The sequence below is a fragment of the Neolamprologus multifasciatus genome, chromosome 20 (genome assembly GCF_963576455.1).
Source record: "Neolamprologus multifasciatus chromosome 20, fNeoMul1.2, whole genome shotgun sequence".
Taxonomy (NCBI): Eukaryota; Metazoa; Chordata; class Actinopteri; order Cichliformes; family Cichlidae; genus Neolamprologus; species Neolamprologus multifasciatus.
In genome coordinates, this window is record NC_140458.1 from 19,742,008 (window position 1) to 19,758,080 (window position 16,073).

At 40.7% G+C, this 16,073-nt stretch overlaps 2 protein-coding genes and 1 long non-coding RNA gene across 5 annotated transcripts in view; 1 reads left to right on the forward strand and 2 right to left on the reverse strand.

Annotated features, from left to right (window-relative positions):
* Nucleotides 1-8,617, reverse strand: part of kif3b (kinesin family member 3B) — an 18,049-nt gene extending 9,432 nt beyond the window's left edge. The window contains exons 1-6 of the mRNA XM_085144867.1: nt 7,217-8,617; nt 4,573-4,674; nt 4,160-4,282; nt 2,913-3,031; nt 2,505-2,621; nt 1,624-1,729 (exon numbers count right to left, since the gene is read on the reverse strand). Coding sequence (XP_085000993.1) covers nt 1,624-1,729; nt 2,505-2,621; nt 2,913-3,031; nt 4,160-4,282; nt 4,573-4,674; nt 7,217-8,617 — 1,968 coding nt within the window. The remainder of the gene's footprint in view (nt 1-1,623; nt 1,730-2,504; nt 2,622-2,912; nt 3,032-4,159; nt 4,283-4,572; nt 4,675-7,216) is intronic.
* Nucleotides 8,584-16,073, reverse strand: part of LOC146494843 (carnitine O-acetyltransferase-like) — a 20,239-nt gene continuing 12,749 nt past the window's right edge. For 2 of the 3 annotated variants that reach the window (XM_085144869.1, XM_085144868.1), the window contains 3 exons: nt 15,596-15,658; nt 14,056-14,193; nt 12,252-12,464 (listed from right to left, as the gene is read on the reverse strand). In XM_085144869.1, coding sequence (XP_085000995.1) covers nt 12,252-12,464; nt 14,056-14,193; nt 15,596-15,658 — 414 coding nt within the window. Of the gene's footprint in view, nt 8,714-12,251; nt 12,465-14,055; nt 14,194-15,595; nt 15,659-16,073 lie in introns of those variants that run through there. The other variant, XM_085144870.1, reaches the window with a different exon arrangement.
* On the forward strand, nt 10,079-12,213 carry LOC146494844 (uncharacterized). Its single transcript, XR_014871409.1, has 2 exons — nt 10,079-10,541; nt 10,672-12,213. It is a non-coding gene; the product is annotated as an uncharacterized LOC146494844 (long non-coding RNA).

The window sequence follows — 16,073 nt, forward strand, 5'->3', positions numbered from 1 at the left end:
GTTTCAGTGCAACTGTAACATTCCTGACTGCCCGACAGACGGTAGCCTTGGAAACGTGCTCAGCGTCACCAATATTATACAGAAAGCTCCCGTTTGCAAAAAAACGAAGTGCAATACAAATAATATGTACAGAACTGAGAGAATGTCCGCGATGTGTCACATGAGCAATATTAGGCCCGAGGATGTTATTCAAATAAATTATAGATTGTGCTGAAAAACGGTAACGTTCACACAGAAAATCATCAGGAAATGATAAAATGTCCAAACGCGCTCTAATCACTCTCTCCCGGCGGAGAGCTCTGCGGAGAATTTGGGCTTCAACATCTACTGGCTCTTCAAGGAAGGGGCACGCCATGTCTGACACTTCGTACAGTCAGGTTTCCGACAAAGAGGCGGAGAAAGTCAGGGTTAGTTGAAGTAAACCTGCTAGGGGGCAGGTTAGCTTCACGGAGTGTGTCGTCATAGTAACTCACTCAGGATTAATCTAAACTCGCTTTGTGAAACTGAAAACCCAGAGTTTTCGTTAACTCAGGGTATACTTACTCAGAATTTGCACTAAAACCGGCTTTCTGAAACAGGGCCCAGGTGCTGAATGAGAAAAGTTCATTCTTATGTTATTAATCTTTGCAAGAAGAAAAGAAAGAAAACTGTCACAGTCCTCATTAGATGAAATGGGAGCTATTGAAAGTTTAAATTTCTTCGCTATTGAACAGCAGAAATGAGGCTTTCTTGTCAGACGTCATTTTTGGGGGAAAAAAACAAAAAAAAAAAAAAAAAAAACAGTGGCCGACAGCGCTGTAAACAACGGTAGACTGGTGAATAATAAGCAAGCAAATTAATGCAGATTTGAGACGAGAAACTGTTCTTGAAGTACATGGAGAGAGCGAGAGAAAGAGCTGTGCAGAAAGTGTGATTTTTATTGTGGTTGAAGCAAAGCAGCAAAAGTAAGAGAATTCATGAAGATGTTTATCAAATGTGAAGTGTAGTTTTGATCTTCTTTTGATGCTGGTTCAATGAGTTTTGGTTGGAGAAAGACAAAACTTGCAGCATCAGAATCTAGCGCAAAAAAGACGTAAACACAAAGCGCAGACCCGGAGCATCAGAATCATTGAGCTGTCAGTTTTCATTTATATTTAAAAGTCGATTCAGGATTTAATGAATCGATATCGCTTCATTCAAGCGACTCACCTCTATCCGCCTGCACTTTCAAACGTACACACGCTTAGGACTACAGGACTATCTGGACCATGGACAATCAGAGAGGTCTCGCCCCTGACTATCTCTGATTGGTTTAGACCTCGATATAGGCATAATGTGTGTCTGTTGTTGACCACACGGAGACTTTCAGAGTTGCAGAGACTTTTTGTATGGCTGGTCGCACTGGTGCGACCTACGAGTTTTTTTAGTCGCACCATTGAGAAATTAGGTTGCATATGCGACCAAATTGGTCGCACTCTAGAGCCCTGTATGAGAGTGAGGTGAATTTCAACGCGTTGCGCTCCCCTGCACAACCTTTGTTGTCCCCAACAGCTTTCTACAGCTGAGGGAAAATACAGTTTTATATGCAGTGATAACTTAACTATAATAATAACAACACTGTAAAGGAGAGGGAGAAAAGCTTACTTTGTATCTCATGTCAGGCTTCAACATCATGGCCACACGAGCATGGTGACTGAGGGGCCTCCAGTAGCTGACTGCAGACCGAGGCCTGCTCATCATCTGATGGTCACTGAGAGAGAGAAAAAAAGAGGGAGAGAAAAGGAGTATTACAAAGCAGCATGGGAAATTTGCTTCTTGCTTTGGTGTTTTACAATAAATCAGTTGCCAGCTCTGCCACTCTGCAGCACTATAATGAGCAACTGTATGCACCGTTTGCTAGAATTGCATGCCAAACAGCATCTATTGAAGGGACTTTTAGTTTCCCTTTCCTAATAACGCACAGGTTCCACAGCTGGTTCTCCAACACTTGTCTGTTTTAGCTCTTTTCCAGTAGAACCTATTAGGGTCAGGTCGGCTCGGTTTTTAGGGTTTTCCATTAGGTGGCAGTACCTGGTACCAGGTACTTTTTTTAGTACCTACTTGGCCGGAATTCCAAGCGATCTAAAGTGATCAGAAAACATGATGTCAAGACTGCATGCCACCGATTGGCTAGTCAGTGATGTCATTTGATAAGTCTCCTTCACAAGAATCAAAACTTCTACTTATGAATCCCTGCAATGAGGAAAATGGCTACACAAAAAACAACAGCGTTGTTCCCGACCGAGCAGCAAGTATATCACCGACTCAATGTGATCCTTTGTTGTGGTGTTTATAACGACCCCACGTACATTGGGTGGTACTCGATTGTAATGGACAACCAAAACAGAGTCGAGTAGGTAGTAGAGGAAAAGCACTATTTGTGAACCTATACAAAGAAAGGTAAATATAAGCTAGTCAAGCGAAAACATTCTAAAAATGTTATGATTTGAGATGGAAAGACCCACTCTGAATATTCCCAGACTTACTCCTCAATACGTGTGATGGGCTTCATCTTCCATTCCTCAGGCTCCTCATCGAAGAAAGCCCTGTTGACTATTTTGTTTTTCTCCTCTAGAGGAATGAAGTTTTCAATAATCAGATGCCTGAAAGAAACACATGAACATTTAATAGACAGACAGGGAGATAGAGAGAGACAAAGAAAACTCAGACATGTTATTAAAACAGGAAGCCTAATGGTTGAAAGCATTTGAATGTAATGTATCTGTTCCTCATTAAATATTTCATTTCCATGCACTACAGTGAGAAAAAGTCTTAAAGCACAAAAAGCTCCACTAATTCGCTAGCAATCTTTTTACGGTTCCTCCTCGATCACATGACACACAGTCTTGATCAGAGATTTGTGTCAGGCCAACATTGATATGCAGACTTCATACTTGAGTTTGAGGTCCCTGGTGAGTTCGTTTTGAATCTGCTCCATCTCCTGGCGCTCGTTGATGTGTGCCTCTTGGAGATCTTGGATTTCTGCCTTCACTGACTGCAGCTTGGAAAACAGCTAGAGGAGAGAGAAAGAGAAAACTAGAGTGACCAGAAAAAGACTGTTAGAGCATTCAGCCTTAAATTTTTTTGTTTAAATGCCTGATTGTCATGAGGAATAATGAACAACCCAAATAGAACACCACAGACAATACCCAGACTTAAAATAGCAGTTGACCTACTTACTTGCAAGAAACTTTATTACCCGACAAACCAAAAACACTGTACCTTCAACAGTGTCATTATGATGACAAGGTATGCCATCTTTGTCAATCTCAATATTAGATTCTGATCATTTTATTTATTTATTTCTTATTTTTTGTTAAATGAAGGTTATGAAATTCAACATTTTTTTACCATCCAAATCCATATACATGTTGATATAGTTAGTTGTTTTTTTGCACATTCAGCACAATTATTTTCATATTAAACAAATAATAATACTAGACAAAGATAGCCCAAGTAAATATGAAAGGTTTTTAAATGATTACATCATTTAAGTAAGACAAATATGCAAAAAAAATCTAACTCAGGAAGGGGGCAAATACTTTGACAGCATTGTAAATGTTCAGTTCAATTGAGTCAGCTCACAATCACCTCAATGTGCTTATATTGTAATAAAAAAAAATAAATTCTATAAGGTTACTGAGACCTGGTAATAATGAGGGGGAGGAAGAAGCCCTTTTAACAGGAAGAGAACTCTGGGGAAAACGAGGCTCAGAGATAGACGGCCATCAGCTGGAGATTAGGGTAATGGCTTTTGAAATGATAGATACCATGTTTACACTGCAGGTTTACCTCATTCTACATAAAGTGCAGAGTTTGTTTCCAGCCAGTCTGGTTTATTAACGACTCTATACTCTGCAATGCCATCATTAATCTTTGGTAACAAAGCAAAACACTTTTCACTTGTTTTCACTTTCATTAATTTCTATTTCTATATTCATTTTAAATGTCAGGGGCTGATATTGTAAAATCATAGCCTCTAAAAAAAATGTACTCTCAGAACTCAGTTCCTCTTTTTCTTTTGTGTCAACATGAAAACAAAAACTATTTTGACATTTGGGAATCAATTCAGAATTCTTCCATACCCATGTGAACCGAATTTGTTGATAATGCCTTGGGCAAATGTGACAACCATCCTCACCTTTTTCAGCTTCTTGGTTTTAATGTCAACTTCCTGTTGCAGAGAAGTGTAGGTCTCCTTAAGCTCCAGTGTCTCTTCATCACGACTTTCCATTTGCTGCTGCATCTCTCGCTCTCGCCGTTTCTGGACACACATAAACAAACTTGCATGTGTTCACAACTTTTAATGGGTTCTGTCTCTGAGGTCAAAGACAATTTACTGGCTGAAAGATGTTTTCGTCTGGTACTAAATGGACAAAAATGTTCACTTTCAAAAATCAGTACCTAGTCTGCTGAAGAAGTCTGAAATGCCTAACAAGGAATTTGATGAATTTGGAATCATAAGTACATGGGATAGAAAACTGCTAGCAGAGTAATGTTTTGGTAATATAGAAAGTATTACCCTTGTACTTGGCGCCAACCCCTTTACTATACCTGTTCAGCAATCTCCTGCCTCTTTTGCTCCAGCATTCTTTGCTGCTCATTGGTGTGATCCACAATGTTCTTCCCCCCTACTAGGAGCTTACTCTCCATCGCCTGGATGCAAATAAAAATTAGGAAAAGATCTCTTTAAGTCACACAAGGGATAAAAGAAAATGACTCCAAGCACAAGACCAGTACACCCTCAAAGAAGCTATGGTAACTTTTGTGAGTGTAATTTAAATAATTTTGAGCTTAAACGCTTCCTTTTGTTCAAAATTGCTTCAACAGATAAGTAGAAGTTCCCCACAGCACATAGGTGCTCATGTTTGATTTGACAGATTTGTGTTATTTTTAAACACACTGGATACCCTTCTTTGCGTCTACATCCAGGGATCTTTTGTTTCTTAAGTGAATGTGTGAACCACTACACGACGGAGCCACTGCTAGTTCTAAAAGGAAGAACACCTATGCCAGAGTCATTTTCATTGACTTTGTCTCAGCTTTTAACACAATCATTCCACAGCAGTTGGTGGAAAAGCTGATTCTATTAGGCGTGAACCCTGCAACCTCCAACTGGGTTTTCAGCTTCCTGACAAAGCGGCAACAGACAGTCAAGGTGGGCAGCCACACATCAAAGACTATCTTACTGAGTACAGGCTCTCCTCAGGGGGGTGTCCTGAGCCCGCTGTTGTTCAGTCTGCTCACACATGACACTAACCAAATTGTGAAGTTTGCAGATGACTCAACAGTGGTTGGCCTCATCACTATTATTATCAGGATGTCCAAAAAACTCACTGAAAAGCCTTCAGTTAATCCAAAATGCTGCAGCAAGAGTACTGACAGGGACTAGAAAGAGAGAGCAGATTTCTCCTGTTTTGGCTTCCCTTCATTGGCTTCCTGTTAAATCCAGAATTGAATTCAAAATCCTGCTCCTCACATACAAGGTCTTAAATAATCAGGCCCCATCTTATCTTAATGACCTTGTAGTACCATATCACCCTATTAGAGCACTTCGCTCTCGCTCTGCAGGCCTACTTGTTGTTCCTAGAGTATTTAAAAGTAGAATGGGAGGGAGAGCCTTCAGTTTTCAGGCCCCTCTTCTGTGGAACCAGCTTCCAGTTTGGATTCAGGAGACAGACACTATCTCTACTTTTAAGATTAGGCTTAAAACTTTCCTTTTTGCTAAAGCATATAGTTAGGGCTGGACCAGGTGACCCTGAATCCTCCCTTAGTTATGCTGCAATAGATGTAGGCTGCCGGGGGATTCCCATGATGCATTGAGTTTTTCCTTTCCAGTCACCTTTCTCACTCACTATGTGTTAATAGACCTCTCTGTATTGAATCATATCTGTTATTAATCTCTGTCTCTCTTCCACAGCATGTCTTTATCCTGTCTTCCTTCTCTCACCCCAACCGGTCGCAGCAGATGGCCCCGCCCCTCCCTGAGCCTGGTTCTGCCGGAGATTTCTTCCTGTTAAAAGGGAGTTTTTCCTTCCCACTGTCGCCAAAGTGCTTGCTCATAGGGGGTCATATGATTGTTGGGCTTTTCTCTGTATCTATGAAGCGCCTTGAGGCGACTTTTGTTGTGATTTGGCGCTATATAAATAAAATTGAATTGAATTGAAATTGAATTGAATCACTGACATGAGTGATGAGTCCACTTATATAATGGACATGGAGCAGCTTGAAGTGTGGTGTAGATCTCATAATCCCACCATCAATGTGTATAAAACAAAAGAGATGGTAATTGATTTCAGGAAGTCTGGCAGAGTTCACAGACCTCACTATAGATGGTGCTGCTGTGGAGAGAGCCAGCAGTGTTAAGTTTCTGGGTGCGCACCTAGAGTTAATACCACAGCAGTTTAAATTGAAAAGAAAAAAAAAAAAAATAAGCACAAAAGCGCCTCCACTCCCTCAGGAGACTCAGAAAAGCAGGAATCTCCACACTTCACCTCACAACTATTTGCAGAGGCACCATTAAAAACATCCTGACACAAAGTTTTACATCTTGGTTTGGCAGCTGCAAGTCCAATGAGAAGCAACAACTCAATAGACTGCCAGGAGGATTGTTGGTGCCCCTCTCTCGTCTCTGGAAGAAATCTACAAACAGAGCTGCATACACTTAGCTATCTCCATCATCAGAGACTCCCACCACCCCTCTCATAGCCTGTTCTCCCTCCTGCTGTCTGGCAAGAGATAGAGGAGCATCAGCTGCAGAACCACCAAGATGCTGGAAGGGTTCTTTGCACAAGCCGCGAGACTGACAAATGAACTGTGCCCCATCCCCATCCATTCCGCTATTCACACAGCTATACTGTAAGATCCACAAGCAGACTTTGATAACCCCTATCTACACATGCATGCACACACGCATACAATATACAGCTCAAATACACACACGACTTAATTTAATTACCCCCTTCTGTGAAAGGACTGCTGCTGCTACCTGAATTAGTGTGACTATTTAGACTTGAGTTTGTTTTAGTATTTAGATTTTATGTTTTTTATCCCTGTTTATTGTTACAATTTATTACTGCCTTTTTAAAAACATTTTATTGACTATTTCACCAGCTGATGAGTGTTTCATTTCAGCCTGGGTAACACCATACAAAATGACAAACTTCTTGAAACTCTTGTAACTTAAAAATCTGCTTACCTTAACTTTGGCTGCAAGCTTCTCTCCGGCCTCCCTCTCCTTCCGGAAGTCTTCCATTTTCCTCTCTTTCTCTTTAAGAAGCCGGGCTTTCTCCTCAGCTACCAGGCTGTGATCCTCCAGGATTGCCTTTCTCTCCTTTTCCAACTTCTCCTGCTGTTCTCTCCAGTAGTCCCCCTTGTCGTCTCCATCTTCCTCATCGTCCTCTGTCTCGCCACTTTCCAGACCCTCATCATCACTCCCTTCCCCTGCTCTCCTCCTCAGCCTTCTCTTTTTCTTTCCCGAGCGTTTCTGCAGCTGCGCCTTCAGCCTGGCAATCTCCTCCTGAAACTCCCTGAGCAGGGCATCTTTGGGATCTTCATTGATACGTGGTTTGTTCTTGATATTTTTTGCCCTGTTTGAATAGCGCAGAGTTGTTAAGGTCTCCTCCACATTGTAGGATGCTGGGCCAATGTTGGCAACCATGACAGTGCGGGCATTGCCCCCTAGGGAGTCCTGCAGCAAACGTGTCAGCTTTGAGTCTCGGTAAGGGATGTGGCTGCTCCTGCCATCCACCAGAGCTGATATGACATTACCAAGAGCAGAAAGGGATAGATTTATCTTTGTGGCTTCTTTAAGCCTCTCCCCCTGAGCTCCAGTCTTGGTTTGCCTTTCACTGCCAGCTAAATCCACCAGGTTGAGTTTGCCAACTCTTATGTGGTTCTCTCCATCCACACCCAACTCACTGCACTCCACCGTGATGACAAAAATGGCGTGAGAGCGTGAGCTGTGCTCATTCATATTAGTGGCTCCAACTGATCGATTCTGGTTTCCCACATTCATGACATGCTCGATCTCTCGAACACTCTTGGTAACAAATGATGAAAGATCTTTAACATACACACCTGTGTCGGGCCTCTCCCTGAGCTCGAGACGACGTGACTGATCTTTTGAGAGCAAGTCTCTGATCTCCTCCTGGTAGATTTCTAAGTATGACGCTCTGACAAGGTACTGTTGGTTCTGTGAACGTGAAATGTGTGTGAAGATGTGCTCAAAGGAGTTTGGGATCACCCCTCTCTTCTCCGGATCATTTCTCACCCCTTCCATAGTGTAAGTCTTTCCTGTACCCGTCTGGCCATAAGCAAAGATGGTCCCATTAAATCCCAGGAGAACAGACTCAACCAGGGGCCTGAAGGTTTCATCATACATTTCTAGCTGTTTGGAGTTCCAACCATAAACAGCATCAAATGTAAAGATTTTGGGTAGTTCGTTGCCCGAGGACTCCCTTGGGTTTCTCACAATAATTTGGCCCAGTTTGACATCAACAGACACCACACTCTCATACTTGGCGGCCCGCTCTTTCTCGTTCATAGGACGGCAACGGACCACCACCTTGACTGACTCTGAGCTCTTGCTCTTGGACATGGTGAGGAGCACCTGCCAATCCTTGCTGCTTGGCACCTTGTCTTCCTAAAGAGCAGCTTTAGTAACACTTCAGCAATAGATTGCCCAAATCTGACACTGCCGGGGTGAAAACAATCAGTGAATTACATCTCAGATCATGGTTAAAGCATCGCACAGGTTAAAGTGAAATTCTGCCACCAGATGGCACCGCTTACAAGCAGGTGTTTTGATTTAGGATAAGTACTAGTGCCTAACTTCTTTAAATTTTATGCGTTTTTAGATATCCTCGCTTCTGCACGACTTTGTGGAAGATGATGGCTCCACTAGCTCACTGCACTACCTTGTGTTAGAAAGGGGTATTACAAAGAACTAAATACCAGTCCTAATTCAAACAGCTGGTGACTCTTTATGACAACATATAGATGTTTTGGACACATGCTAATGACTGTTATTTCTTCAGTCTCTGTTAACAGGTTTAGTTGATTCGGGAAGGGTTAAAAGTATTTTTAACTACCTTTAAGGACAAAAAGAGAAACCCACTTGGTTAAGGTATCGGATAGGCAGCGACACCGCTTACCTGACACATCTGAGCAGCCGTTCCCTTGCACATAATAAAACTAAGCTTCCTAAGACTTTTCCAGCTATCACCGTAAAATACCACAGCAACAGGCATAATCACACATTAAGCTAAATATAGTTGTTTAAATTAATAACCGTTTTTCTATTCACATGCTAACTGAAAAAAACAATCGCACTGATACACTGTTCTGTCAGAGTACATAGCAATGACACTACTTTAAATTGGCTAACTGGATTTCAGCTAATTAGGTGAAGAAACCTCACCTTGGTTTAAAGTTGGAATGCCAGATAATTAAATGACAGCCTTTAGAAAGAAATTTGATAAATGGTCCATTTTACGGTAGCAGGTTAGTAAACGTTACCAGTTGATTAGTCAAACTAACGGATCAGCTTTCTAGCGTTAGCTCATTTTAAACACGTCCCATAACGAGACCACAACACTGGGCTAGCAACTGCAAACAAACTGGTAACCTAAGCTACAAATCTGGTAGCACTGCCCGGCTAACACTCTTAGCAAATCAAAGATTATATTCAAGATATCGCTACGCGAAATTTCGCAAAACCTACAAACACAACTTTACACCAGCCACACAGAAACGTAATTTAACACTAGCCAGTGACAAACGTTAGCTTACACAAAACTCCCACTGCGATGAAGTGAATCGTCGATGGCTAAATTCCTGCCGAACATGCAGCGGTTCGATTTTGTTGCGCGTCTCCTCGTGAATTTACGGAACGGGTGCTGGAAGTGGCCAAAAATGATCACGTGTAGTGATGTGACGTTCTGTATCGAGGCTTCGAAGCGTGTGTCGAGTAATTGAGGGGACGTTTCCGCGAAGCGCGTATCGAGGCTTGCTTCATTTATGGGAGGAGCTGAAAATGATGACGTCCGAAGCCTCGCTGCCCGGCTTACCACGTGACTGGTTCATGAAGCGGTTCGAACTTTGCCGCGAGATATGACAGCGATATAAACCCCTAAGACTTCATTCAAAAATGTAGGTGTTTGATGGAGAGTTGCGGTTAGTGAGAGTTAGAGACAGTTTGGAGAGAGTTTGGAGGTTTATGAGAGTGAGGAGAGAAAGTCAGGAGAGAATGGAGCCAGCTAAGAAGAGGAGGATGTCCTCCCCTGTGTGGGAACATTTTGATTTTATTCCTCCCAACAAGGTATGTAAATTTCTACAGAAGATGTATTTTCATAATACTGATGGTGCAATAAAACATATGTTAAGCGGCTTTACTTTTGTACAAGGTGAAGTGTTTGCTATGTGCCAGGGAGCTGGGATATAACAACAACACCTCATCCATGCTTAGGCACTACAGAGCTTTGCATGAGAATAGGGGAACACCGATTGTGGAGCAAGACCAGGTGAGCCATCAAATGCCATGATAATATAGCATGCAGTAATGTTACTAAATGATATAACAATATTATACAATGCAATAAGTGACGTGTGTGATATTTATATTTGTGCTTTGTTTTTGTTGTCTTTCCTCAGGAGAACAATCTCAAATAGATGAAGACCTGGTTAGCATGGTGATTGAGGACTCCCAGCCATTTAGCATTGTGGAGGACAAAGGATTTAAAAGATTTGTTAAATCATTAAATCCTAGCTATGTTCTCCCCACTAAAAAGGTCATAAAAGCAGTGGAAATTTTGTTTTTACAGAATAAAATGTGGGCAGGACTGAGGCTCAAAGCCTCAGTGTGTAGCTGTCCATACCTGAACGTTACAAAAGCACAACCACTGTCCACACCCCAACCACACCTCACAGTAAATGATCATTTCCATTTTAAGCATTTCCAAATAATCATTTTCCATACTGCCAGTATAAATATACACAGTATACTGCATCACTACAATATACATGTTTTACACACTCCTTTTGTTGTTGACATTTACAGGCTGTGTGCAAAAGGCCACACTCTTCAAATTCATGCCAACTAATATTTTTACGTCCAGTAGGTGTCCTACTAGAGCAAATGAAGCTTCAAGAAGCTTTGCGCTGGGGTGAACCAATTGGATGAAAAGCTTCAGTGCTTCATGAAGCTTCATCTGCCCATCACTAATCACGTGAAGTCTGGCGTTTAACTTTGTAAGACCCAACCCATCAAAAAAATAGCAAGACAATTCTGATTTTTTGGGAACTAAGATGTTTATTAACCCTCATAATAAAATCCACGGGTTTTTTTTTGGCTATATCATGTTGTGTATGACATATTTAGTGTATCGCATTTGATACATCGGGTGTTTTTGGCACTTTTTGTAAACAATGTTATTTTAGACAAAAATAATAATTTTGTCCATAACATTTTGAAATTATGGCAAGTATTGATCATGTTGATGAGATCTCAGGTCTCAGAAACTGATACTCATGTATCAAATATGATACAAAGGGCATTATAGGGTTAACAGCAGCTGGTATCCTGTATGTTACATTACCGCCCATTTCTAATTCCTTAGGCAGGAATTGTCATTTCATTCTTTGAAAAAATTCAAAATCTTGTGTACTCTGAGAGATGTCCTCTTAGCTAAATATAGCTATCAATGTCCAGAGATGCACTCTAGAAAAAAAAAATTTTTTTTTTGGTCCAAAAGTTTGCAATCCAACCTCACTATGGCAAAGCAAAGACAATTTAGTTGACTGGGCAGAAAGGATCAATAATAATAAAAAGTATTCGTTGTTTTAATTTATTTTACAATTTTTATGATCAAAACAGCCACTGGTCCATCACACATACACTGCAGTGAATCTGTGCTCCTAAAGCTGAACTAAGCTTCACTTTTGAATGTAATGTTTTTGTGTAAGGATTTTCCTCAGCTGTGTCTTTGTGTTTAGCATGTGTGCCATGACACTGCCTGCTCCAGCCCACCTACCACAGATCACTCACAGGACTACCCGGTCTCTGCAAGTTTCACAAAAGATCAAAACTTAAATCTAGAATGGAATTTCCCATTTTTGAGCAAGTAATCAAAGAGGTGATGAGGTGAAATCCCCACCCCCTCAAAAAATTCAATAATCATTCAAATAAAAAGAAAATGCAAAAAATAAGGTGAGAGTTTAGCTATGGATGATTTTTAAGTTGCTCTTGGAGCTTGTTCCAGCAAAGCCCTCATGTCCAGTAGTGCATCCTTCATATTTTGGATCAGATGACGTGTGTTTCGTCTCTTGTGGGTGTTGGAAATTGCCATCTCAATGATGAAGTGACTGTTATGTACACTGTAGCACAAACTGTATCCAGAGTTTTCATCAACCTGATGGACTCCCACAGAGCCGGTATTGGATGTCACCTTGTGAAGAGAAATTTAAGTGAGAATGTTGCTTTACAGACCTTTAGATAACATTGTGAGTCCCACCACAAAAGATGTGAAATGAAATGTTAGAGATGCAACTAAAATGCACTTCTACTTTAATTCAGTCATGTTAAAAGTGTCAGATGTTTAAGAGCTGCGATGACTTGAACATTGCTTCCAATTTAAATCTTTGTGTGAATGTGAAGAAATCTAGTCTTAAATAAAAAGGTTCATTTTTAATACAACATCAAGAATCGGGCAGAAAAATGATCGCTCTCATGGACATGAGAATACTTGCACCCTGCAGCCATCCATAGTTGTTTGTGGGTTTTTCTGCTGTATGAAGTCACTGTTGGGTTTTATGGATGTCTTCCACTCCAAACTGACTTCTATATATTATGTTCAATATCAGAGTTTAAAAGAAATGTAAACTATACAATTTTACAAACTGTCTTCTTTAATGATGATTTCTTCCACTTTAGTACACATCCACTGGTTGAGTATTTTTTAATGAAATTTGAAGGGAAATTTAAATAAATGTCCAATTTTGTTTCTCCAAAAGTTGATTCTGTTCATCTGGACGTAGCGTTTTCTGGGAGAAACGTTTCGTCACTCATCCAAGTGACTTCTTCAGTCTCAGCTGACTGCAGGTTTCCCCAATCTTATAAACAGTACATTTGCATAATGACTGAAACCAGCCCACTGAAGGAACAATGGGCTGTGAGGTCAGTTCCTTAATCATAGTTATGCAAATTCTCATGACCATTTATCAAAACCCACTGATCAAAGACCACTGATCAATGGCCATGAGTACCAGTCACAGAGAGTTGGGGAATGGCTGCAATCACAGCATTGTATGATGGCGAAAGATGGACCCTTAGGCCCCCTCCTCGATTCAGAGATGGTCTTTCCCTTTTCACATAAATGGCCTCCTTGACTCCACGCTCAAACCAGCGTTTTCCCGCTCAAACCAGCGTTTTCCCGCTCAAACCAGCGTTTTCCCCTTCAAACCAGCGTTTTCCCCTGTCCAGGATGTGTACATCCTCATCCTTGAAAGAGTGTCCGTTCTTCCCTGTTATATTGAGAGTCCTGGCCTGACGAGCCAGGACTCTGCAGTCTATTTACACCTAGTGGACACTCTTGTTGATCAATGGTCATGAGAATTTGCATAATTATGATTAAGGAACTGACCTCACAGCCCATTGTTCCTTCAGTGGGCTGGTTTCAGTCATTATGCAAATGTACTGTTTATACGATTGGGGAAACCTGCAGTCAGCTGAGACTGAAGAAGTCACTTGGATGAGTGACGAAACGTTTCTCCCAGAAAACGCTACGTCCAGATGAACAGAATCAACTTTTGGAGATTTTCCTGGATGATTGAGAATGCATCAAGACGTCCAATTTTGTTAATAACTAAAAATATCTGTAGACACATACAACTGATGACATTTTTTTGGACATGACATAATGACCTGCAAGGACTTCTGCTGGGTAGCTATTTAATCACATGCATGTGTTAGTGAGAAATATCAGTTTTACCTATAAGCCCTTCACCAACATAAACAAAGCAACATTAATGTGTTTTTACCTGACTTGCGGCGAGTTGGTAGTTAAGGATTTTTTTGTATGAGATGTCTCTGAAGATGTCAGGCATGGGGAGTTTATTCTCAACAGCTTGCAATCTGAGAGCAATGATATGGGCTACAATATCATGTCCTCCAATTACCTGTAAGAAAAGAAAAATACTACATATTTAACCAGCAACTCTTTGGGATACTATTACATGTCTGTCACACTCATATCTTTAATTAAAGATTAAAGACACAGGACCAAGTTACGCATTGCAACCCCTAACCCAATTTAAAATAGGATCTTGGCCTAGTTCTCTATTATGTGTAGATGAGTGTGGTTTATACATAGAGTATACTTAAATGGTTTATAGGTCAATGTTAAGGGATGTTTAAAAAAAAGAAAAAGAAAAAAAAAGGGGGGGGGGGGGGTCAGGTACAAGGACAAGAATGAAAATAAGAAACACTTTCTGTTGCTTAGTAGTTAAATAGCCCAGTATTGTTCTGACCTTGTCAGTAGCACTGAAGTACACACTTTGTAGTTCTACTAATGCAGTCACACTGTGTATTCATTTACAATTTTTTGAAGTGATGTGAATATTCAACATTATCTAATAATCAAACAAAAAACGCTTCCTCGATCATGCCAGCTTTATATTCATTCTCGTTAGATGAATATTTGCAGCAATCTCATTGAATTCAAATCTGAAAATCTACAAAATTCCAATATGATTAAATAAGTTCATTAAATAGGTTTGAAAGGCTGAGAAGCTGCAGTCAATCCTTACATCAACAAGGGCAATGCAAAGCATTGACAGGGGTGTGTAAAACACACTGCCTCTGGACTCTAGAGTACTGAGTGATTAATCACCCTTTTGAGTTCGCCAAGCCAGTGGTTGCCAGTGGTTCATGGTTGCCAGAAGAACGGTACTTGTGTGACTGCACTGTCCAAGTGTAAAGTTTGGTGGCGGGGGGATAATGGCGAGGGGTTGTTTTTCAGGAGTTGGACTTCCAGATAATAAATGCGCTTCTAAAAGAATGGTCAGAAATTCCCATAAACACACTCTTAAACCTTGTGGAAAGCTTTAACATCTTCAACTCTGCTGCAAAAGCTGCAAAAGGCTGGCAACATTATGTTAATAGATTAAGAATGGGATGTCACTCAAATTCAATGCGTGTGAAGGCAGGTGAGTAATATAGTATAGTTGCATCTACTCCATTTTCTAAGATTGATGGTAAGACCTGTCTAGTTTTCCCACCAAAGCAGTGGTGCACATCAGTACATTGGTATACCATGCTCCCACTATTCAACTGTGTAGGTACACAGGTCTTCTTTGCTTCTCTAGAGTTCTTTTTCGTTGTCAGATATTTTCACTGTCACACCTTGGAAGACTGATGGAATAGGTTATTATTATACTTTAACAAATTTTTATTTGATAGAGCAACATGCAAGAGTGAAAATTAATTTAAACTAATTCAGAGTATATGGAGAGAACAGTTGCCGTCAAAAGATATAAACTCCACAAAACTGAAGAACTAAATGTTGTAAATGATACTCACCACCTTAATATTCTCTTTGTGTGTTTTTATGGCTTTTTCCAACAGATCAATCTTCTCCGTGTTCTGTGAAAAACAGAAAGATGAAGTCTGTTTGGTGAACTGCTGTGCAGAAGAAGCATTCGGTACTCTGACCCAAACACAGCATCTCAACTGTGTCAAATACTGAGCTGAGAATGACAACATTGTTTTAACTGTACATCTGTAAGTATGAAATAAAGGTTTATATTATGGAGAAAAAAACAACCAAAAAGCACGAGTATCAACAGGCAACTAAGAATGAGGTTGTAAGAGATGTGGAAGTAAGTGACGGTAGCACATAGCTCAACATGCTTAAAGGCAACTAAAGTCAGCGATCAAATTCTTCCTCTGTTAAGACAAATGAACTGTTTCTTATATAGTGCTCTTCTACTCACATGTTACATAACATCCCTCATTCATACCCATTCATTCAAGCACTTTTTTCTGTGCCCAAGTGCTT